The sequence below is a fragment of the Schistocerca cancellata genome, chromosome 3, assembly GCF_023864275.1.
Source record: "Schistocerca cancellata isolate TAMUIC-IGC-003103 chromosome 3, iqSchCanc2.1, whole genome shotgun sequence".
In the NCBI taxonomy this organism is placed as follows: Eukaryota; Metazoa; Arthropoda; class Insecta; order Orthoptera; family Acrididae; genus Schistocerca; species Schistocerca cancellata.
The window spans coordinates 374,276,298-374,302,156 of record NC_064628.1 but is presented as its reverse complement, the minus strand read 5'-3'; the positions used below and the strand labels follow the sequence as shown (position 1 = coordinate 374,302,156).

General features: G+C 41.8%; 1 protein-coding gene across 1 annotated transcript in view; it reads left to right on the top strand.

Annotated features, from left to right (window-relative positions):
• Window positions 1-22,831, top strand: part of LOC126175060 (nucleotide exchange factor SIL1) — an 86,856-nt gene extending 64,025 nt beyond the window's left edge. The window contains exons 5-6 of the mRNA XM_049921578.1: window positions 4,715-4,915; window positions 22,289-22,831. Of these exons, the coding sequence (XP_049777535.1) occupies window positions 4,715-4,915; window positions 22,289-22,585 (498 nt within the window). The 3' untranslated portion in view covers window positions 22,586-22,831. The remainder of the gene's footprint in view (window positions 1-4,714; window positions 4,916-22,288) is intronic.
• The last annotated feature ends 3,028 nt before the right edge of the window (window positions 22,832-25,859 follow it).

The following is a 25,859-nucleotide window of genomic DNA, read 5'->3' as shown; positions in this document are numbered from 1 at the left end:
CATCGTTCTTGTGAAACACAACTAGCTCTTTATTCGCATGAAGTGTTGACTGCTATTGACTAGGGATTTCAGATCGATTCCGTATTTCTGGATTTCCAGAAGGCTTGTGACACTGTACCATACAAGCAGCTTGTAGTGAAATTGCGTGCTTACGGAATATTGTCTCAGTTATGTAACTGGATTTGTAAATCCTGTCAGAGAGGTCACAGTGTGCAATTGATGGAAAGTCATCGAGTAAAACAGTAGTGATTTTTGGCATTCCCCAAGGTAGTGTTATAGGCTCTTTGCTGTTCCTTATCTATATAATTGGTTTGGGACACACTCTTAGCAGCCGTCTTCGGTTGTTTGCAGATGATGCTGTCGTTTATTGACTAATAAATTCATCAGATTATCAAAACAAATTGCGAAACTATATATAAAAGATATCCGAATGATGCGAAAATTGGCAGTTGACCCTAAATAACGAAAAGTGTGAGGTCATCCACAAGTGCTAAAAGGAATTTGTTTAACTTCGGTTACAGTATTAATCAATCAAATCTAAAGGCTGTAAATTCAACTAAATACCTAGGAATTACAATTATGAACAACTTAAATTGGAAGAAACACGTAGAAAATGTTGTGGGGAAGGCCAACCAAAGACTGTGTTTTATTGACAGGACACTTAGAAAATGTAACAGGTCTACTAAGGAGACTGCCTACATCTTTCGGAATAAGAGGTGCTATCCAAAATTTTCGGGACTGGTGCTGCCATCTGTGGAAAACCTTATCTTTGGACTAATGGTCACCATCACCTGCGAAGTAGTTCCCATCCACATGTGCACACTGGTCCGATGGCTTCTGCCACTGGTCAAATGTTTTCTGGAAGTCCTGTTCTTTGAGGGTGTTTATCACTGCCAGCTATGCTTTTTGAATCATCTCTAGAGAGTCGAATCGATGGCTTTTCAACTTGAGTTTCAGTTTTGGGGGTAGCACGAAGTCGCCAAGGTGCTAAATCTGGCGAGTACAGTGGGTGGGGTACAACTGTCACGTTGTTTTTTGCCAAGAAGGTCCTGGTGAGCAATGACGTGTGACAGGGCGCATTGTCGTGATGCAGCAGCCAGTTCCCTTGATGCCAAAGTTCAGGCTGTCGTCGCCACACGTTTTCACGGAACCATCGCAAAATGTCATAGTAATACATGGAATTCACTGTTTGGTTGGGTGGGATGAATTCTTTGTGCACAATTCCCTTGGTATCAAAGAAAACGATGATCATGCTCTTCACTTTGGTCCGCACCTGTCTCGCTTTTTTGGATCTTGGGAGAGCCCAGGTTCTTCCACTGGGATGATTGTTGCTGTGTCTCTGGGTCATAACCATAAACCCAGCTCTTGTCACCAGTGATAACCCGTGACAAGAAGGTTGGATCATTAGATGTGCTCTGACGAAGGTCCGTGCACACTTCAACACGCTGTGCCTACTGATCGGCAGTCAAGATCCTTGGCATAAATTTTGTGGCGACACGATGCATGTCCAATTCATCAGTGAACATGCATTGACATGTCCCATAACCAATACCCACTTCATCTGCAAGGTCTAGAATGGTTCAACGTCGATCCGCATGAACCAGTTGTTGAAGTTTGGCAACAATGTCTGGTGTTGTGTGGCTAACGGGCCTTCCAGTGTGAGCATCATCTTCGGTGTCTGTACAGCCGGCCCTGAACTGAGCAAGCCACTCAAACACACGCGTACAGCTCATGCTCTGTCCCCCAAACACTCGTTGAATCATTGCATGGGTCTCCGTAGCACTTTTTCCGAGATTCACACAGAATTTGATGCACATGCACTGTCCTGTTCGCGGATCCATTGTAAAATTGCCACACAGCAAATGCAGGAGTACATCGAAAAAGTTTAAAGGAGGGCAGCACGTTTTGTATTATCACGAAATAGGGGAGAGAGTGTCACTGAAATGATACAGGATTTGAGACAGACATCACTAAAACAAAGGCATTTTTCGCTGCCGAGGAATCTTCTCACCAAATCTCTATCATCAGGTTTAACCACATGATTAATATGATTATTTAATACAGGATCGAACTTGGCAATTAATTCTACTTGTCCTAAAAAGTTTTCATTACCTGGATTTCCCAACATTTCATGGCCACCTCGTAACGGAAGATTTATTTTGGCAAGAAAACATACTTTGGAAAATAACCTTAACAAAATTGATCTTGACCTGTTTCTTCCTGGTCAATTTGATCTTCAGTTGCATGATCAATTAATTTTGATATTTTAATTTTCTGCGAAAGCTCTTTCCACTTGCACAGTTCAGTAATATGATTGTGGGACAGTTCATAGTTAGAGAGAATTTTCATCAGTCTTTACAAGTCTCTTAAACCATTTCTTGTGGTAGCGCCAGCACTTGAATTGAACAACTTTCAACAAAAGCAATACACAGTATCTTTTGTCCGGGAATATACAATCCATGTTCGCTTACCTTTTTCATCATTTGAAAGATGATGGAAGCAATGAAAAACAGTAAAAAAACCTTCTTGTCTCATTGTCCACAGGAAATGTGACTCTTTTCACTTATGTCTTGTAAACCTTCCTTAATTGCTCTTATCCTAAAATTATCTTTGGCAATATCTAGCCAGATTCCCGGCTTGCTAAGATCATCAACTTAAGGCTGTTACCTTCCTTTGATGATTTTCTTTCATCTAGGCATGCTGCAGTTTCCTCTGCAGTTAACAGTACTATTAGCTATTTCCACTAGTGGGACAGTTTCATCTGCCACTAGTTCTTGCACAAAACATACAGTTCTTCAGAATTATCTACTGATGAAGCTTTAGTAGCACTACTTTCTTTAATGTCATGCTGTCCATTCACTGAAACACTGTCAATTCAGTTTAAAAATTTATTTTATGAATGCTTTTGCCAGAACTGCTCTTTTAGTATGTCACACCTGTGTTTTCTTTTTTCAGCACCCAACAAGTATTTACAATCCATTTGACACTCTAGCATAAAACAAACCACAGGTTCCAATAGCATCAGACACAGACCGCAGACTGCCTAATATTTCTGTTACATTCCTGTGTCTTGTGGCCTTTTTCAGGTACCTCGTTGAATAGTGATTTTTGAACGTGATTATCTGCTGTTATTGCAGAACTCAGGTACTCTTTCTTCTCTTTCATTCTTATTTCTGAAACCATAACCACTTTCCAGTAATTCTCTGCTTAGTAACTGCCCCTATACATAGTCTGAGTCCCCCATGATTATTTTTATCTTCTTCTACATACTTAGACATACAGTTTCCTCTTATACTCTGTCATCTTCTGCATGTGACATCAGCATGTACACCTGAGCTATAGTTGTTGGTGTTGGCTTGGAGCTTTCTGTTAAAGAAAGCTTAAAATTGGTAATAATATGAATAATCTCTAATGGTAGAGCACTTGCCCGCAAAAGGCAAATGTTCCAAGTTTGTGCCTAGGGCCAGCACACAGTTTTAATCTGCCAGGAAGTTCCATATAGTTGCACACTCCACTGCAGAGTGAAAATTTCATTGTGGAAACATCCCCCAGGCTGTGGCTAAGCTGTCTCCACAATATCCTTTCTTCCAGGAGTTTTAGGCTTACAAGGTTTGCAGGAGAGCTTCTGTGAAGTTTGGAAGGTAGGAGATGAAGTATTGACAGAATCAGAGCTGTGAGGACAGGTCATGAGTCATGCTTTGGTAGCTCAGTTGGTACATCACCTGCACATGAAAGGCAAAGGTCCTGAGTTCGAGTCTTAGTCCGGCACACAGTTTTAATCTGCCGGGAAGTTTTATACACACATTTACTTACAAGAATGTTCTTTCATATGCAGAATTCACTTGTAAAAACTATAAAATCTTTGTCTCCCCTCATCCTCTGTGCTGAATGACCTGCCCCTCCTAATCCTCTTGGCTCACTGAAGAAGAAACTAACAGCTCCAAAAATTAGAAATTGTTTTTTCTGCTTCGAATAGCAGCATTATTGCCATTTCATCCCCTGGCTGGTCATTCTGTCTCCTTGCCATGTTCTCCTTCATGTTGACATCTGAATCCAACAGTGATCCGCTGGGAAATATCTAATATAAATAATACCAATGTAAATAATACCAATGTTATTTGCTACTAAGGCTGTAGTTCAGTGAACCACAGACTTTTTCTGAAGATTTGAAGCACTCATTAATCAATGACTGGCTATGCAGGCTTGAATTTTTGAAAAACATGAATTATGTAATCCAAATCAAGTTTTGGCGCACAGTAATGATAGCATCACACAATTTTGTGTTCTTTTTTGGCAGTTTCTATTAATAATTGATGCACATTACGGAATCACTTTGCAAGCCAATGTGTTAAAAGTACCAAAACCGTTAAAACTTCAATGTTTTAAAAAGATTGTGTTTTAATTTATTGCTGTTGTGGTTTAAAAGCAGCTACAAACTGCTAGATGATTTGAGATATAAATTTATAGTTACAGGTGAGCATGATGGGTAAGGGATTCATTTAGCACTGTCCCTATGCAATTCACTGGATTCTTGAAATGCTCATATTCTCAAAGAATACCATTAGTATTTGAAAATTCTGTTGATACTTACTAATGAAAAACATAAAAGCTTCATAATTTTTGCAGGTATATTGAAGGTACGATTGCAGTAGATGCTTGCTAATATCAAACTTAATGTTAACTGTAATTGTTTTTTGTTTCTGCTCTTCTTAAGCTGAAGGTTGCAACTCTGCTGGAAGATCTACTGCAAGAACGTACCGATGCTCTTATGGCTGAAGATAAACAGAGAGAAGAACGAATAAGGCAGTATGAACAAGCTGGTTTGGAGGCTCATCTCTCAGAACAAGGCTGGTGCCGGAGGGTTGTCCAGTTGCTAGCAAGCCAGGCTCAAGTTCCTGCAGAAGGCTTCAATAAGGTAAGTTTCCTGGTTTAGGAAGAGGTTAATGATGATGACAAAGGAAATTAAGATTTATTTCCATATTTGTTTATGAAGGTGGATAATTATTAGTGAGAATATTTTTGTTATTTCTTTTACTTCAGGAGAAATCATTAAATCACATGAATTTAATTACAAATTTCATTGATGTGTATGTTTACCGGCCAAACCCAATTTCAGGATGAACTAGTTTCACCTACGTCAGACTCGTTCATCCTCTTACTGATAGGCTAAAACAGTTTAGCCTAGGTCGAATAGTTTATCATAGTTAGAATTTACATGCTTTAGGATAAACTGGTCTGTCCTGGTCTGAACTAATTTCACCTAGTTTGTATAAGCTTTTCAAAGTAAACTGAATAAAGGAATAGAAATAAAATAGTCAATATTATTCATTAAAGTTATTTATTAACTAATCCGTACTTTCACATTTATCACTCGATCAACTTACATATGTCCATCCACAGGGATCACCTTATCTGCAAATTGGTTATGTACTTATTTTTGGCACTTTGAATTGCAGTGTACTTTTTCTTACAATTGCATTTGTTTGTTGTACAGTTTTTCATGCAACTGCATTTCACGAAGCCTTGCCCTGATCCAGCAGAACGTTTTGTGGTTGCAATCCTTAAAGATATTTCAATATTCGTGTTAATATCTCCCACATCTAAAAACTTCTTAATGCAGACATCAAAATCAGATCTAAAAAAATAAAAAAGAAGTTAAAACAAATATTTTTTGATATTTTATTACAAAAAATTATGAAAAATTTTAATAAAATTATACCTGAAATAATGTTTTTGAAGTACGCCATGTTTGGTGCCAACTTTGTAGAGGCCCTTATCAGTCTTTCGAAGTATTACTCCAATTATGTTTCGAAGGTCACCTCTGCCTTTATCTACATCTGGGATAGGTATGGTTATGTTGTCTCCAATGTCAGCTGGTGGATGAGATTTGTCATAGGAAGCTTTCATGCTTTTAACTTGTTTTTTTTTTATTTTTCTAGCATTTTGAATGCCTTTTGTGTCAATTTTCACAATGTTATCATCATCACTGTCTTCGTACTGTTCAGTATTGCTGTCATCTTCGATTGCCTTCTTTAGATCATCTTCGTCCTAAATATCATTTATGATTTGTTGAGGCAACGAGGAAGTGGAAAATCCTACTCTAGGTTTGATTCTGAATAATGCTTTGTTAGGTGATTTTTTTATGCCAGTGTGGTAAGCTCAATTTTTCATGAATTGGACGTTCCTTAATCCTTCCGACCACTTCGTCGAATTGTTGTCCTTTAACCAAGGACTTATCATATTTTCAATATCTTGGTTGGCATGTTCAACAGAACCCTGACTTTGGTTGTGCCTTGGTTTTCCATGCACAATTTTCAGTTCTGACAAAAGCTTTTCGAGTTCACTTATAACATTATTGACAAATTCTCTGCCATTATCAGATGGAAGAATGCACAGCGCCCCAACAGTTAGGAATGTGTCATTCAAATGATAAGCCACTTCTTCAGTCCTCTTTGATGTTAATGCATGAAGGAGAACATATTTTGTGAGATGGCCTTGGTAAACTGGAATGAATTTTAAATTCCCATCTGGTTGTGTTGGGAAATCAATCAAATTGACTTGGCATCTGCTATTCATTTCCGAATGGAGAATTGGCTTTGAAACTAGCCCTCTTTTCTTTTTTGTCTTCTTTTGTTGACAAACATCACACATTGATAAATAGAGGCATTTCCTTTGTGATATTGGCAAATTTTTTTGCTGCCGCGGCTAACATCTTATCGCGACCGCCATGGCCCACAGCTACATGAGCTCTGTCAATCACATCATTAAGTTCGTCAGCCGGAACAAAGTATTTTATATTCGCTTCACACCATGCAATGAGTTTTTTCACTTCATCAATTTTCAAAACAGCAAATCGTTTCAGTTTTCTTTCTTGTAATAATGATCTTTTTCCAACTTTTCTGCCTCTTCTGCTTGTTTAACCAAATCTGCATATTCATCTACTGATAACATATTATAATGAGAAGACTTTTTGTTTTCACTCTGCAAAATTTCCTCCAGAAACTTTTCCCTCCACAGCTTTTGATAGGCTTGTCTACTGCAGGAAGGCTCATCCATGATGAAACACCTCACAATAATTATACTAGGATTATAATCAAATCTTTTAAATGCAACCAGCAACTTAAAACACACACTTGCCGGTGCAAAATACCATTCAAAACAAAGAACAGTGCAAGCGAAGAGCAGTTGAGAAGTGCGAGGGGCGAGCCAAAGTTGATTCAGGGATTCCCCGTTCATACAGGTATTGACATGTGGTCTGACTAGGCAAAATTAGTTCAGACTAGGATAAACCAGTTCGACCTAGGCTAAACTGTTTTATCCTATCAGTAAGAGGATGAACAAGTTTGACCTAAGCGAAACTAGTTTATCCTAAAATCGGGCTCGGCTGGTAACATATGAAGTATTGTGTTACAGGACCAACAATGGCTCCATAATAACTTTTCACAAAGGTGCTGTGGGGGATGAAGTGGAATTCATTTGCAAAGGAGTGGGCATTAAATAACAAAATGTATTTTTGGTGACCTATCAAGGCATATAACTGTGTGAATCACAAGACTCTCCTAGATAAACCAAGATTTCATGGCATTGATGGTATAGGCAAAAAAGGGATGTCATATCTGACCAAAACAATGCAGAAAGTTGTACTTGATAATTCAACTAGTGTAAGCAGGGGAGATTCTTCTAACCGGGGAGGAATCGATTACAGGGTTCCACAAGGTGCTCTCTTAGGTGCACTATAATATCTCATATATTTAAACAATCTTCCATGTAATACAGGATTAGTTCTTTTTGTGGATGACACTAGTGCTTTGCACATCTGGAGGTACCACACCAATGACGAGGATATAATAACTAGAGTGGAAACTTCACAATTTTTAGGCGTCCATGTTGATGAGAATTTAAACTGGAAAAAAAGAACAACTCATTTTGAAATTCCTAAAACAATGTAGTCCAGTCACTATGGAAAATCCAGGATGGAATAATGACAATATTATGAAAAGGATAGATTGCTACTCACCATACAGCAGAGATGTTGAGTCACAGATAAGCACAACAAAAGGACTGTTAAACAAGTAAGCTTTTGGCCAAAAGGCCTTCTTCTGAATTAGACAACGCACGTGCGCGCGCGCGCACACACACACACACACACACACACACACACACACACACACACACACACACACACTTTCTCTCTCTCTCTCTCTCTCTCTCTGTCTCTCTCTGTCTCTCACTCTCTCTGATGGAGAGGCAGTGTTCCTGAAATAGTGACTGCATCACTAGGGTATCAGCAGACTCGTTCTACTAACCACATTAGCGATGATCACACATGAGAAGGTCAAGACACAATATCTCAGCACATTTGATAACAGCGATATTGAAACCGAGCATGTAAGGCATCCAATCTGCAAAACTGTGTAGACAGTAAGCTTTCCACAGGCTGTCATCAAGAATAATACAGGATCACTCTTAGCTAGCTCACACTGTAAGAGCTGAAATGTCAGAAACAGTCAAGTAGAATAATTGCCAATTCCATGGTGAAGAACTACTATATGTGAGTAACTATATTATCCAAAAACCATCTGCTCACTTTGGATATATAAGTTATACGCCTACATGAGTATTTCCACTTGCCATATATTGCAGAACACAGAAATAAACACAGGCCCAAGAGCACCACCATTGCTGAATTCTAGAGGAGGGTATATGTGTAGCTCCCTGTCATGTCTCCCAGCATTCCATACAGATAAATGACATGCAGATTTCCCAGCTGGTCATACTTTTAGGAGACTGTATCACTTTGTTGGATACTTGTGCAAAAAGGCTCTTTGTGACGAGCAAAGGACATTTGACTGAAGTAGGTAGTTAGATGTAGATATAGTGCTTGCAAATTGATTGGATTGACAAAAAGAGCAGAAAATTCAACAAAACTATATCACAAGCTTTCTTCATTAATTCAACCAGCTGCATGTAAGAACTGAGGGCGGCCTCAAAACACAAGCAGCTGGCATCATTTGTGCCAATATGGGCCACAGCTTGCAGCCAGCTATACTCATTCCACTCACTAGTTGCCTGCAGAACCTGCTTCACCTTCTGGCAGACATTCCATGTGGAGTGTGGACACTGACCTTCACATTCTCGAGCTGTCTGTGATTTCCCTGAGGAGCTCTCTATTACTTAGTTAATGTGGAGCTCTCGACTAGTGAACCCATCCTCTGCACTTGACCAGGTCATTCAGGGTTGCTTCACTCTCTGATGGACAGACCGTATGGAGTTGTGGACACTGGCCTTCATTCATGAGCTGCCTGCTTATTTCCCCGAGGAGCTTCATTACTCGCTTAACATTAGAGCTATCAGTTAGCGAACTCACCCTCTGCACTTGACCAAGCCATTCAGGGAAATTAGCCACAGCACCAACAGACAGATGTTCTTTCAGCAGTGGGCTCTACATCAAACCTGTTTTTAAGGCATGAGGGGTCAGCCACATGGCCAGTACGCACTTTTGACTTTTTGCCCAGAAAATCATGACGCTTCACTGTTCATCATTCACCCAAGGTGAATGAGAACCATGTAAGACAGGCTTATCAGAAGGCACTGCTGTGTCAAGGATCCCAGGCAATGCTAAAAGCTCTGGAGGCACCACAACTCTCACGATAGATGCCTTGATGACTTTACAGCCCAGGGAAGCAGTTTGAAATCCACAACTGTTTCCTGCTATTGATCAATTCTCTCGGCACACATACTCAACTGGCACACTTTACATATGTTCAGCCATACAGCAAAAAATATAGTACTAACCCAACCAGTTATCATTTTCCAGTGCAGTCTACAAAGAAACGTATCAGAGGTATATAACAAGTATAAGTTTTTCAATTTATACCTGTTGTATCTTTGAGCTGTTTCCTTGTCGACAGCACTTGAAAATGGACTGTAAGGCCAAAATTGGCCAATTGTGCAAGATACAATAAAGTGAATACTTGACAAAAACAGCCAAGACAGAAAACTTCAGTTACAGAATGATAAACCCACAGTGGGAGTTACCATTAAAAATACCAAATATTGCGCAAGATGTAAGCTACTACTTAAAATTTTTACATTTTTTGAAAAATGGCTAACCTCCACCTTTTTCTTCTTTTTTCGTATTTTTTAAAGGGGATTCATGAGTCTTGAGTACTTAAACCCTGATGTAGCTAAATCTGCCTGTGGGAAAGCTTAATTTGCAACAGAATAACAAAACTGATTTCTTGATAGATGACATAGTAATTTATAAAGCTGGATATGAAACCATGAAGTTAGCAGATAACTGCAGCTCTGCAAAGATGAAATTAGCAGCAAGTATGACACCTTTGCCACAGTCATTTAGTGATGTCCCCATGAAACCCGAAATTTCTAAAGATGTGACAAGGGCAGGTGAGCAACACCTGAGTACAGCCACTGTCAAAATCTAAAAAAACAATGTTACCTTCGTACAGCCATCCTTTGCATTTATTAAGCTGAATGAGAGGACATTTCTTGGACACTGTCATTGGCACAGAACTGTTTCTGCTGCTCGAGACCAGGACTTTGATTAGTGAACCTAAAAATGAAGATTTATTGGACACATTGGAATTTTTTGATTAAAAATTTTGGGTATTTTACAGAGAATTACGCACTGCAAATTAGTAAGTTATCAAAAACTTGTTAATGCTATTTCCTTTCCTTTAACATTTTATTCTTTTCATGATGCACTCATTTAATTTATATTACGTGACTTCCATTGTTTGCCTGTCTCATTACCAGTTTACACAAATAAAATTCTTTTTTCACAATCATCTAGCAAACATTTTTTGCTTCTGGTGTAAATTCTAGTTTTTTATAACTCTGATACTTTTCCACATCAATTCAGCAAAGTATTGACTCTGTTTTAGCTTGTGACACAGTTGAACATTGAAGAATTTTACACATCGTATTTCATTTCATGAATTCTCATTGATGTCTATTACTGATACAAGTGACTTTTATTCCTTCAAAGCAGCACAAAATGAGTATTTGTGAGATTAAAATTTGACTGCTGTGAAACAGTTACAAGCTTGTTGAGTTGTCGTCTGGGCTTTGTCTGAATTTGATTGAGGTCCTTTGTTGGTATGCTTTTGCCACCAGGAAAAGGTTTCTTTTAGCAGTCCTGTAAAGACTAAGGTAATTTATGTACATTAGACCAAATATATGTGTGCCTCCCTATCTTATTCAACCTGTCCCTAATTCAGAATTCAGTTTTGTTAATGTGGTTCGGATAATCAATGTGACACTATGCTTCCTGTTATGAAGGTAACATTCCATCCATATGACATTGGTGCTGTAAATGCCATAACACTTCAAGTTTTCCAAGTAAATTTTCTTTGTGAAGCACACAGTCGGAGGCCTCAACAAGGTCACAGAGTATACTGACAGTATTTCTTTTTTAGCTCTGCCAGGACTTGTGGATCAAACATGGCTTTATGTATAGATAGTTATTTATGAAAGCCAAACTGAGAGGCAAGTAACAAATTATACTGTGAAAAAATCATTAAATGGTTTATTGTAGTCCACTTAGAAAATTAAAACTGACATGTTATAAGAAGTGATTTGCTTATCCCAGTTTTCATGGTTAAAAATCACTACTGCACATTTGTCAGTCAGGAAATACCGCTTGAGCACTATCTGATTACAGTGACAGAGTCAAGGTAACAGCAGATACTAATAATGTGCTAATTACTATCAGAAGAAAACAATCAAACTTGGTGGGCTACTGATTTCAGTGTCATCGTTCCTGCGTTAACAAGTTTCTACTAAATCAATTTTGCCTGCCTTGTTGTTTTTATTTGTTTGTTGCTGAACAAAGCAGCTAGTCAGGAGCTTTATCCTTGAATGCATTGATGGATTGATTCAAAACTGTTGGACACTAAACAACATGGTCAGTAGTGCCCTTTCTCAAGATCGTGGTACTGGTTTATGAGTAGCAGTTAAAACAAAAAGCAAAGGTCTTATAACTACAGCCACAGTAATAAAAAATTTCACATGCAATCACCAGTGTATCTGTTCAGACTGTTGTCATACATTAATAAAACAGTAGATGGCAGGTTGATCACAAAACTAATAGGATGAGCAAGCCACATTTAAATTGCACAGCAGTCTGACACCACACAAAATGCGAACAATTTGCTTGTACCTAAAATTGAGAGCAAGTTCCTCAGTAGACCAAACACATCCTTCCTATTAGTAGACAAAGCACAGGACATTAAAAATTGATACACCATGAGTGGGATGCCAAAAACAGTGCATTCCAGTGGATCTCCATGCACAGGAGGTAAGGATGCATCATTGGGCTGTGTCCAATATGAAGGTGAGTGAGGAACACTTCATCCCTTTTCAGATATCGAAAGGAAGTGTACCGTGAGTGAGTAATTGGTTTGACTGATGCAGCTTTTTGTTGGCCACTTCCAGCAATTCTCTTTCCCACTCTCCCAACACTCTGTCACCTGTGGCACATACAGGATGTTACAGGAATTGTTGTATTGCCCTGGCAGGCTGCTTTTGCTGTTCTGTCAGTTTTCTCATTCCCCTCAACCCACGTTTACCCAGGCACTCAGCAGGAGGCCACCTCTTTTTTTTGCCTGTGTTGCAGATGACTAATGCCTTTGACCATCTGAACTATCCTATCTGCTGGGAACATTTGCTGAATAGCTTGCAGAGCACTAAGAAAGTCTGCATGGACAAGAAACCTTCCACAGTGAGAAGTATCGTGTGCTCCAGTGCCTTCTTGATCGCCCAGAGCTCTGTGTAGTACACTGAGAAGTGAGTTAGTAGGCAGATTTTAATGATTAAAGCTGGGAAGATAACAGAACACTGCATTGTCCACTTCCTTTGAACCATCTGTAAAAACTGCCATGTGCTGACAATACTTCAATAACATGACATTAAAAATCCTTTTTAAAACCATATGCGGAGTGTGTGCCTGTGTGCTGTCCACTTGTAATCAGTGAGCTATTATCTATGTAGCAGTTTGTTCATTTCATTTTGTAATAGTGATTATTAGTATCACCTTCAATGCCATCTAAAAAACACCGAACTCGTTTTGTTGGTAGTCTGAGTTTGTTGTCTGCCTGTGTGCTGTTCACTTGTGTTCAGTGGACTAGTATTTACTTTAGGCAATAGTGAAAATTCTGCAGAGCAGATTTTAGTGTCTGTTTATCCTCCTAGTTTATATTTTGCATACATTCACCTCAGTAGTGCCACAGTCAGATAATTTTCACCCTCATGGGGCTGTGTTTGTACTTTCTCTGTTACACCTGACTGCTTTGTATTTATATACAGATATGGACTGCTTGTTGTGAGCATTCATGAAAAGAATTGGCTGCTGCCTGTAAACAGTTGGAAGGTGTGTTGGGCACAGTTGACAGGCTTCTGGCTACTGCTCAAAGCTGTGGCGACATCGGGGCATTAGTGATGAGGCTGCAACACCTTTAGTACCATTGGAATCCCCTGGTGACCTGGTTGTCACTGTGTCTTCTGACACATAACATCTGACTGGTCCGTCTTCACTCAGGAGGGAGTGACAGACAAGATGGGTTTGTGTGCCACTGGGCAGAAAATGAAAGAGGGAATGGGTTGCTGACTCCTTACGCCTTAGCACAAGGCTGAGAAAGCAGCTGGTAAAGGCCAGGCCCAGGGAGGGGTGATTGCCTGAGCTGTTACCTTCCGAACGTGCCAATTGGTCCCTCCGTCCGTTTCTCAGGAGGTATGAGCTGAGGTGTGACCAATCACCCAAGGTGGGAGTGCCCTCTGTGAGGGCCCCCACAAGGAAGGAGTGCACCATCGGAGACACTGGCAATCATGGGAGATTCATCCGCAATGGATTCCTCTTCTTCTTCTTCTTCTTCTTCTTCGTCCCTGTCTTCTGCCCAAAAAAGGAAGCTAGATGCAACTCCTGCTTCGAAAATTGTACCACCAGCACTGAAGTTTCTTGTTGTCACAAGATATGACAGTCACAATTTCTCAACAGTCAACCCTTTCGTCATTCAGAAGGGTGTAGATGTGATTGCAAGACCAGTGAAATCTTGTACTCGGTTGCGCAATGGTACCTTGCTGTTGGAGACAGAGTGCACCTTCCAGGCCCAAAAATTACTTCGACCCTCTCTCTTACACAGACTTCCTGTACGGGTGGAGGCCCACCGCACCTTGGATTCGTTGCGTCGCGTGGTGTGGTGTATACCAGGTTACTCGACGGACTAACTGATGAGGAGATTCTGTCTTTCCTCTCTGATCAGGGAGTGACGGCTGTCCATCGGGTTGTGAAAAAGGTCAACAAGGACCTCATACCGATCCGAACCATATTCCTGACATTCGACAATGTGCAATTGCCTTCACGAATTAAAGCGGGTTATGAGCTCATTTCTGTTCGGCCATATGTACCCAGCCCTACTAGGTGTTACCAATGTCAGCGGTTTAACCATACATGGCAGTCTTGTTCACGTGCTGCTAAATGCGTCACCTGTGGCAGGGACGCCCATGAGGGTGACTGTCCGCCTCCGTCCCCTCGTTGCATCAATTGTATGGGCGACCATGCTGCCTCCTCTCGTGACTGCCCCATCTACAAAGATGAGAAAAGTATACAGGAAATTCGAGTGAAAGAGAAGGTGTCTACCTCGGCTGCTCGCAAGTTATTCAATAGCAGAAAGCCCACTGTGCTTCCAGCAGGTCAATACGGTACCATTCTCGCCTCTCCTCGGCCTACCAGGGAGGTAGCTACACAGACATGTGATCTAACATTTAGCGATTCGGTCGTCCAGCCAGTGCTAAGATCGCCTGATCAACGTCTCCTCTTCCTCCCAACAACCCTAAGGCTCAAACATCATCATCTGATACTGCTAAGACGAGGACCTCTAAATCAGATGCTAGGACCGTCAAAAAAGAACCGACATGTGAAGATTTCTTGCGTACACAAACTTGACAGCCATCAACTGTTCTTTCGACAAAACGTAATTCTTCAAAGAAGGCTCATAGAAAAATGAGTTCTCCATCTCTGCTGGGGCATGTTTCTTCTCCTGCGCCACCCAGCGGTTACCATTCCCGGCCATCTTCAGTTTTGCCAGGCTGCATTGCTGGTAGCCGATCATCTGGCCTTTCACTGGCAGAGGAAGCTGCCCCTCCTGACCAGCTTAGGAAGGTGGTCCTGACCAGCTCAGGAAGGTGGCAGGCGCAACTGTTGAGTTGGTGGACCATGACTCACCACCTATTGATTGCAGCAGCAGTGCTCCCTCGAAGCCAGGCCCTCAGCGGCCATTGAGGTGACCCTTTCTTGTTTCTTCTTTTTCTTTTCGTTTTCATAATGGCATTTCTTCAATGGAATATTCGTGGCATTTGGTCCAACCGAGATGAACTAAAATTGCTCCTTCGAATGTACTGCCCACTTGTTGTAGGTCTCCAAGAAACGAAGTTATGCGATTGTATTGACCTGGCACACTATACCTCCGTGCGTTTTGACCTACCCCCTGTGGCAGGTATTCCGGCTCATGGAGGGGTCATGTTGCTGGTTCGGGATGATGTCTACTAAGATCCAATCGCATTGCACACAGATCTGCAGGCAGTTGTCGTCCGAATTACTCTCCCCACTTTCACATTTTCCATTTGTACTGTTTACACTCCATCATCGTCTGCCTTTATTAGGGCAGACATGATACAACTGACTGCTCAGCTTCCTACACCATTTTTGTTGATTGGCGACTTTAATGCTCACCATCCCCTTTGGGGCTCTCCAGCATCCTCGCCGAGAGGCTCCCTGTTGGCAGGCCTTTTCAACCACCTCAATCTAGTCTGCTTAAATACCGATGCACCTACCTTCCTTTCGGTTGAAACGCATACCTATTCCCACTTAGAACTCTCAATATCCACTATCCAACTTGCACGTCGGTTAGAGTGGTATGCTCTGTCTGACACATACTCGAGCGACCATTTCCCCTGCATAATCCATCTCCTGCATCACACCCCTTCTCCACATTCCACTAGCTGGAACATGTCCAAAGCCGACTGGGAGCTTTTCACCTCCCTGGCGACCTTCCATGATCAAAACTTCTCCAGCTGCGATAGTCAGGTCGCATACCTCACAGACGTTATTCTCACGCTGCTGAATATTCTATCCCTTGTACTTCCTCTTCTCCACGTTGAGTCTCAGTCCCCTGGTGGACTACAGCATGCGGCGATGCTATTGGTGCTCGGCGACGTGCTTTACGCACCTTCCACCGCCACCCTACAATGGCGAACTGTATCAGTTACAAACAACCCCGTGCACAATGTCATCGTGTTATTAAAGAAAGCAAAACGGCTTTCTGGGTGGCTTTCACCAGCTCATTCACCGGTTTTACTCCTCCTTCAGTTGTCTGGGGTGCCCTGCGCCGGCTATCTGGCACCAAGGTCCACTCCCCGATTTCTGGCCTGACTGTAGCGAATGAAGTACTCGTGGATCCTGAGGATGTCTCAAATGCCTTCGGCCGCTTTTTCGCAGAGGTTTCGAGCTCTGCCCATTATCACCCTGCCTTCCTCCCCCGAAAACACGCAGAGGAGGCACAGCCACCTTCTTTCCAGTCTTTGAATCAATGCCACCTTCACCGTGCGGGAACTCGAAAGTGCACTCATCCGGTGCCGATCCTCTGCTCCGGGGCCCAAAGGTATCCTTATTCAGATGCTGAAGAACCTTTCTCTTGCATGTAAAGGCTTTCTTCTTCGCGCCTATAATCACATCGGGACTGAAGGTCATGTTTCCACATGCTGGAGTGAAGCAATTGTTGTTCCCATACCCAAACCAGGAAAGGACAAACACCTTCCTTCCAGTTATCGCCCCCATCTCCCTTACCAGCTGCGTCTGCAAGGTGATGGAGCGCATGGTAAATTCTCAATTGGTTTGGCTCCTTGAATCTCGACGCCTCCTTACCAGTGTCCAATGTGGCTTTCGTAGGTGCCTCTCTGCTGTTCACCTAGTTACCTTGTCGACCTTCATTATGAACAACTTTTTGTGTAAGCCCCAGACGGTGGCTGTGTTCTTCGATCTGGAGAAGGCCTACGACACCTGTTGGAGTACGGGCATTCTCCGCACCATGCACACTTGGGGTCTTCGCGGTTACCTCCCTCTTTTTATTAATGCATTTTCAATGGATCGAATGTTCAGGGTACGTGTGGGTTCTTTTTTGTCAGATGCCTTTTGCCAGGAGAATGGGGTGCCCCAGGGCTCCGTTTTGAGCATGGCCCTCTTTGCCATAGCTATCAATCCAATAATTGATTGCCTTCCAGCTGTCTCAGGCCCCCTTTTCGTGGATGACTTACGATCTACTGCAGCGCTCAGAGAACATGTCTCCTGGAGCACTGTCTTCAGCGTTGTCTCAACCGTCTATATTCCTGGAGTGTGTCTAACGGTTTCCGCTTTTCTGGTGAGAAAACGGTCTGTATGAACTTCTGGCGTTACAAACAGTTTCTTCCACCATCCTTACACCTCGGTCCCGTTGCTCTCCCATTCCTGGAGACATCAAAATTTTTAGGTCTTACATTTGACAGGAAACTTTGCTGGTCTCCATATGTTCTCCGTGTTCTCAGCGGTACGTCATGGGGAGCAGATCGAATGGTCCTGCTTCGCTTATATCGGTCCATTGTCCAATCAAAGCTGGATTATGGGTGCTTTGTCTACTCTTCTGCCCGGCCGTCCATCTTATGCCATCTAAACTCTATCCACCATTGGGGGTTACATCTGGCGACTGGAGCATTCTACACCAGTCCTGTTGAGAGTCTGTATGCTGAAGCTGCCGAATTACCGCTAAACTACTGGCGTGATACGTTGCTTCGTTGGTACGCCTGCAGACTGATGTCAATGCCCGACCACCCATCGTATTTCTCCTTCTTTGACGACTCTCTCGACTGGCAATACAGGCTGTATGTCTCTGCCCTCTTTCCTCCTGGAGTTCGCTTTCTGGAGTTCGCTTTCATCGCCTGCTTCAGCAACTTGATTTTACCCTCCCTACGACTTTTCGAGTGGGTGAGAGCCCGACGCCACCTTGGCTCCAGGCTCAGGTTCGCGTTCGCCTTGAACTCAACTCGCTCCAAAAGGAGAGGACCACAGATTCGATATACCGCTCGAGGTTTGTCGAACTTCGTTCGAGGCTCGCTAATAACATCTTTATTTACACAGATGGCTCCAAGACTACTGCTGGTGTCGGATGTGCCTATGTCGTTGGGGATGATACCTTTCAATACCGTCTCCTTGACCAGTGTTCAAGCTTTACAGCTGAGTTGTTTGCTCTCTATCAGGCTGTTCAATATATCCGCCGCCATCATCATTCTCCCTAAGCCATCTGCTCTGATTCTTTGAGCGCCATTCAGTGTCTCCATGACCCATATTCGGACCACCTTCTCGTGCAACAAATTCAATGGTCCCTTCAGTCGCTAGCTGATACCGGCGCTCGTGTCCTTTTTATGTGGATTCCTGGCCACGTTGCTGTGCCTGGGAACAAAGCTGCTGATGCTGCGGTGAAGGCTGCTGTCCTCCTGCCTCGGACAGCTTCCTTTTGTGTCCCATCAACTGATGTTAGTGGGGTTCTTTGTCGGCACGTTTCATCATTGTGGCAGGAGGCTTAATCCTCTCTCCATGAAAATAAGCTTAGGGCCATCAAACCGATCCCAACAGCTTGGGTGACCTCCTCATGCTCTTCCCGTTGAGAGGAGGTCATTTTGGCAGGTTGCGGATTGGGCATTGCCGACTTAGCCACTCCTATCTGTTGTCCGGTGACCCCACCCCGCAGTGCCCCTGTGGTCATCCATTGACGGTGCACCATATTTTATTGTCCTGTCCCCGTTTTATTCGCTCTCTTGTTGTCCTGTGTCTGCCGTCTACCTTACAGGAAGTTTTAGCTGAGATGACGCTCGAGCAGCTGCTCGTATCCTTAGTTTTATTACATTGACGGACTTGTCCAAAGAGATCTAACTCTTTTATTTTGTTTATCTGCGCCTTAGTAAGTCCTTTCTGGTGTTGTCCCCTTACGTTTTTCTACGCTATTAGTGCACTAACGTTTGTGACTGGGCACTAATGACCTTAGTAGTTGAGCGCCCTAAAAAAAAAAAGAGTTTTGTTAGGCCTGGCTCTCCCAAGGCTGTCAGTAGTTCTAATGGAATGTTGTCTACTCCTGGGGCCTTGTTTTGACTTAGGTCTTTCAGTGCCCTGTCAAACTCTTCATGCAGTATCATATCTCCTATTTCATCTTCATCTACATTCTCTTCCATTTCCATAATATTGTCCTCACGTACATCGCCCTTGTATAGACCCTCTATATACTCCTTCCACCTTTCTGCTTTCCCTTCTTTGCTTAGAACTGGGTTTCCATCTGAGCTCTTGATATTAATACAAGTGGTTCTCTTTTCTCCAAAGGTCTCTTTAATTTTCCTGTAGGCAGTATCTATCTTACCCCTAGTGATATGTGCCTCTACATCCTTACATTTGTCCTCTAGCCATCCCTGCTTAGCCATTTTGCACTTCCTACCAATCTCATTTTTGAGACGTTTGTATTCCTTTTTGCCTGCTTCATTATTCTGCATTTTTATATTTTCTCCTTTCATCAATTAAATTCAATATCTCTTCTGTTACGCAAGGATTTCTATTAGCCCTCATCTTTTTACCTACTTGATCCTCTGCTACCTTCACTATTTCATCTCTCAGAGCTACTCATTTTTCTTCTACTGTACTTCTTTCCGCCATTCCTGTCAATTGTTTCCTTATGCTCTCCCTGAAACTCTGTACAACCTCTGGTTCTTTCAGTTTATCCAGGTCCCATCTCCTTAAATTCCCACCTTTTTGCAGTTTCTTCAGTTTTAATCTACAGTTCATAACAGATAGATTGTGGTCAGAGTCCACATCTGCCCCTGGAAATGTCTTACAATTTAAAACCTGGTTCCTGAATCTCTGTCTTAACAGTATATAATCTATCTGATACCTTCTAGTATCTCCAGGGTTCTTCCATGTATACAACCTTCTTTCATGATTCTTGAACCAAGTGTTAGCTATGATTAAGTTATGCTCTGTGCAAAATTCTACTAGGCGGCTGCCTCATTCATTTCTTACCCCCAATCCGTATTCATCTACTACGTTTCCTTCTCTCCCTTTTCCTACTATTGAATTTCAGTCACCCATGACTATTAAATTTTCGCCTCCCTTCACGATCTGAATAATTTCTTTTATATCATCATACATTTCATCAATATCTTTGTCATCTGCGGAGCTAGTTGGCATATAAACTTGTACTACTGTCGTAGGCATTGGCTTTGTATCTATCTTGGCCACAATAATGTGTTCACTATGCTGTAGTAGCTTACCCGCATTCCTATTTTTTTATTCATTATTAAACCTACTCCTGCATTACCCCTATTTGATTTTGTATTTATAACCCCGAATTCACCTGACCGGAACTCTTGTTCCTCCTGCCACCAAACTTCACTAATTCCCACTATATCTAACTTTAACCTATCCATTTCCCTTTTTAAATTTTCTAACCTACCTGCCCGATTAAGGGGTCTGACATTCCATGCTCCAATCTGTAGAATGCAAGTTTTCTTTCTCCTGATAACAATGTCCTCCTGAGTAGTCCCCGCCCAGAGATCCGAATGGGGGATTTTTACCTCCGGAATATTTTGCCCAAGAGGACGCCATCAGTAAAGCTGCATGCCCTTGGGAAAAATTATGGCTGTAGTTTCCCCTTGCTTTCAGCCGTTCGCAGTACCAGCACAGCAATGCTGTTTTAGTTAGTGTTACAAGGCCAGATCAGTCAATCATCCAGACTGTTGCCCCTGCAACTACTGACAAGGCTGCTGCCCCTCTTCAGGAACCATACGTTTGTCTGGCCTCTCAACAGATACCCCTCTGTTGTGGTTGCACCTACAGTATGGCTATCTGTATCGCTAAGGCACGCAAGCCTCCCCACCAATGGCAAGGTCCATGGTTCATAGGGGAGAGGGAGGGGGGGGGGGTACATGTGGGTAGAGCAGTTCAAAAATGCTCACAGCTCAGTGACTGATGAATACTGTTCTGGCCGACCAGTTGCAGTTTCAACTCCCTCACTTGAAAGTCGAATTGATGACATCATTTGTGCCAACCAGCATGTGACTGTGTTAATGATAGTTGATTAGGTTCAAGTTAGTACTGGTGCTGTTATTATCTGTAAGAAGCTGAGGTACCGCAAAACATGCAATATGGGTCCCAAAGGAGTTGATGTGGCTACACAAAGAAACAAAGTTGATCATGTGCACAGAGCTAAAGGAACGTTATGAAAGAGAAGGTGAGCACTTCCTCAACAAAATTTTAACTTGTGAAGAAACTTGGGGGGGGGGGGGGGGGGTGACGGTCTTTGGGGGGCTGCCATGGCCTCTCCTCCTGCTGCTGCCAGGACCAGGGTTCTAGCTGGCGTGAGAAAATAGCACAGTGGCTGGTGCAAGGCTTAGCGCTACTAGGACCTGTGCCAGCAGCAGTAGGATGCTGATGTGGAGTGTGCGGGACGCTCAGATACAACTAAAACGACTGATTGGTTTCACTGGAAAAGAAAGAATGAATAACTCAGTCAGTACGCAAAACACCAAAGGATTGTGTCGACTGTTGTCATTCAGTAGCTCCAGTGGACTTGTTTCACTCAAAAGAACGAATGAATAATTCAACTGATACGTAAAGCTACAACCGAATGAGTCAGTTGTTTTCCGACAACAGACTGAATCGATTATTTTCTTTCGATTGCTCCCAACACTAATTGCACCTTGGTCTTCCAGAGGCATAGGGTCTATGTGACAAGGAGTTGAGGGTAGTGTGATGGGAGTGTGGGCTAGGATATTTCATAGATTTGGTGGGCAGTAGAATAACACTTTGGGAAGAGTGAGAAGAACTGTAGATAGGATATTTTTTTGTTTCCAGCCATAATGGTAAGTAATAGAAGCCCTGGAGACAACACGATTAAACAGCGAACCTCCCACACTTGCAGTCACTAGCAATTGCAATAGAAATGGGTTGCTCACTTCATTAGGATGATGACATACTTATGTAATGGGACTTATTGAAGTATATGGCTTTCTTTGTAATTTATAAAGAAATTCAGACTAGTAATTTTCTTATTTGATAAAAAAAATGGAGGCTTGTCGTATTTATCTCCCCAATCAGTCAGTCATTATTTACACAATGAAGCTTACTCAACGTAGTATATTTCTTTCACATTTTTTTTCTCCTCCCCCCTCAGTGTTTTCAACTGCAGTATTATCTGTGCAGGTTCGGCGAGATGACTTCAGTTCTGCAGTATCTCAGGAAGTGCCTGTTTTAACACACCATGATGCTGTAGAGAAGGCCGCAGGCGCAGTGCTTGCATTGGCACGAGGACCATGTCGGAAAGAATATCGCGGAAACAGTCGGCTAATTTCAGTAATTAATGAACTCCGTGTGTGGTACAGTGAACTAGCATCACGAGAGACACAGCCAGATGGACAGTACTTCTCTGGTCTTTTTGAGCTTTTTGATCAACTTAGTATTGAAGTTGGAATCAAAACTGGAACTAAAGATGAACTTTGACTGTGATTGAGTGTGAAATAAATTGTGCATTATATGAAAGTTCCTAGGACGTGGTTCATAATCTTATGATTTTTTTGTGTTTGTATTTGTATAAATAGTATGTGGACTTTTGCAATTAAATTTGAGACTTGATCTGCATACAAAACAACAAAGGGACACTCTGCTAAGTGGAGATTGTTTTGGATGGAAATAGTGTTTATGGAAGTATGTATGTTGAAGTCATTTTTTATTAAAATTTGAGATGTATTTATTTTTTATAGTTTGTGCAGCTAATAATTTTAAATTTATTTTTGAAGGGAGAACTAAGCTTTTTCATTTTGAGGACTTTTCATTTGGAGTACTGCATTCATTGAAAAAAGACATTGGAGAACAGGCAGTTTTGAGAGAACGGGTAGAACCAATTATGAGCAAGTTTAAATCCTGAGCCCATATTTGTTATTTTTTTATCACAACAGAAAGATAAAGCACACTCAAGTTCAAACAATAACAAAATATTATTGCAGATATGTGTGTATTATAGGCACAATATAACTTGGCAGTTTTCATGAGAAATGTCGGTAGTGTAACCAGGTGATTGTTTCCTATCTCATGGGCTGCTGCAGAGGAGGAGGGAGAGATGAGGGAGGAACAGGACCTGCCTCTTCATCACAGGATAAGCAACACACTGCATCCAATATTTCATACACAACGCCTGTTACACTGCTGTAGTGCACTGCATTGTTTCGGAATGATCTGTATTGGTCTCAAGTCATCCAGCTTCCAGAGATTCCTCCACTCTCAAGATGAAAGTCCCAAGTCTTAGTGTGTGATTGTAGTAGCTCTGTGAAATCCAGTCCTTGAATTAGGTTCCCTCACGTTTCCCTGCAAAGAGTGCTTTGAAGTGTTATTGCTGTATGGGAAACAAGACAAAACATTTCAAGGGTTCGATGCCAGTAATATATGCAAAATTATGAGACTTTGTTGCATCCCAGGAAATACGGGGGAGGTGGAGAGAGAGAAAGAGAGAGAGAGAGAGAGACTCTCTCATACTTCCCTATCCTTATGCCCAAACTCCATTGGCATACAGTTTGTTTCACTGTGCCATGGCCAAATGAAACTTCCAGTGGGTGCAGATCCAGGTAATATGATACTTTTCCTTGATATTTGCGTGAATTTCCTATTGTATGTCATTCACATATCTGCTCATTTTGAGTTTGTTCTTAATTCAAAAATGGCCAAAGAATTATGTTAATGACCATGTAAATAAATATTGCTGTGGTGCAGTTAAAAGCAAGTGGAAACTATAAATGTTGTATTTCCTGAGCATATGGAGCTCTGCTGTATGGTCTAATAATGACAGCATCCTCCTGTGTAAAATATTCCAAAGGTAAAATTGTCCTCTACCAGATGTACTGGTGAAGTGCAAAATGGCTAAGCAGGGATGGCTAGAGGATAAATGTAAGGATGTAGAGGCTTATCTCACTAGGGGTAAGATACTGCCTATAGGAAAATTAAAGAGACCTTTGGAGAAAAGAGAACCACTTGTATGAATAGCAAGAGCTCAGATGGAAACCCAGTTCTAAGCAAAGAAGGGAAAGCAGAAAGGGAGAAGGAGTATATAGAGGGTCTATACAAGGGTGATGTACTTGAGGACAATATTATGGAAATGGAAGAGGATGTAGATGAAGATGAAATGGGAGATATGATACTGCATGTAGAGTTTGACAGAGCACTGAAAGACCTGAGTCGAAACAAGGCCCCAGGAGTAGACAACATTCCATTAGAACTACTGACGGCCTTGGGAGAGCCAGTCCTGACAAAACTCTACCATCTGGTGAGCAAGATGTATGAGACAGGCGAAATACCCTCAGACTTCAAGAAGAATATAATTCCAATCCCAAAGAAAGCAGGTGTTGACAGATGTGAAAATTACCGAACTATCAGTTTAATAAGTCACGGCTGCAAAATACTAACGTGAATTCTTTACAGACGAATGGAAAAACTAGTAGAAGCCGACCTAGGGGAAGATCAGTTTGGATTCCGTAGAAATATTGGAACACATGAGGCAATACTGACCCTACGACTTATCTTAGAAGCTAGATTAAGGAAAGGCAAACCTACATTTCTAGCATTTGTAGACTTAGAGAAAGCTTTTGACAATGTTGACTGGAATACGCTCTTTCAAATTCTGAAGGTGGCAGGGGTAAAATATAGGGAGCGAAAGGCTATTTACAATTTGTATAGAAACCAAATGGCAGTTATAAGAGTCGAGGGACATGAAAGGGAAGTAGTGGTTGGGAAGGGAGTGAGACAGGGTTGTAGCCTCTCCCCAATGTTATTCAATCTGTATATTGAGCAAGCAGTGAAGGAAACAAAAGAAAAATTCAGAGAGGTATTAAAATCCATGGAGAAGAAATAAAAACTTTGAGGTTCGCCGATGACATTGTAATTCTGTCAGAGACAGCAAAGGACTTGGAAGAGCAGTTGAATGGAATGGATAGTGTCTTTAAAGGAGAATATAAGATGAACATCAACAAAAGCAAAACGAAGACAATGGAATGTAGTCGAATCAAGTCGGGTGATGCTAAGGGTATTAGATTAGGAAATAAGACACTTAAAGTAATAAAGGAGTTTTGGTATTTGGGGAGCAAATAACTGATGATAGTCAAAGTAGAGAGGATATAAAATGTAGACTGGCAATGGGAAGGAAAGCGTTTCTGAAGAAGAGAAATTTGTTAACATCGAATATAGATTTAAGTGTCAGGAAGTCGTTTCTGAAAGTATTTGTATGGAGTGTAGCCATGTATGGAAGTGAAACATGGACAATAAATAGTTTAGACCAGAAGAGAATAGAAGCTTTCGAAATGTGGTGCTACAGAAGAATGCTGAAGATTAGATGGGTAGATCACATAACTAATGAGGAGGTGTTGAATAGGATTGGGGAGAAGAGAAGTGTGTGGCACAACTTGACTAGAAGAAGGGATCGGTTGGTAGGACATGTTCTGAGGCATCAAGGGATCACCAATTTAGTATTGGAGGGCAGCGTGGAGGGTAAAAATCGTAGAGGGAGACCAAGAGATGAATACACCAAGCAGATTCAGAAGGATGTAGGTTGCATTAGGTACTGGGAGATGAAGAAGCTTGCACAGGATAGAGTAGCATGGAGAGCTGCATCAAACCAGTCTCAGGACTGAAGACCACAACAACAACAGGTGTACTGGTATGAAATGAGCGTTAAGATACAAATGTGTCAATAGGGAAAATTTGTTGTGAATGAGCCTTAATTTTTTTTTGT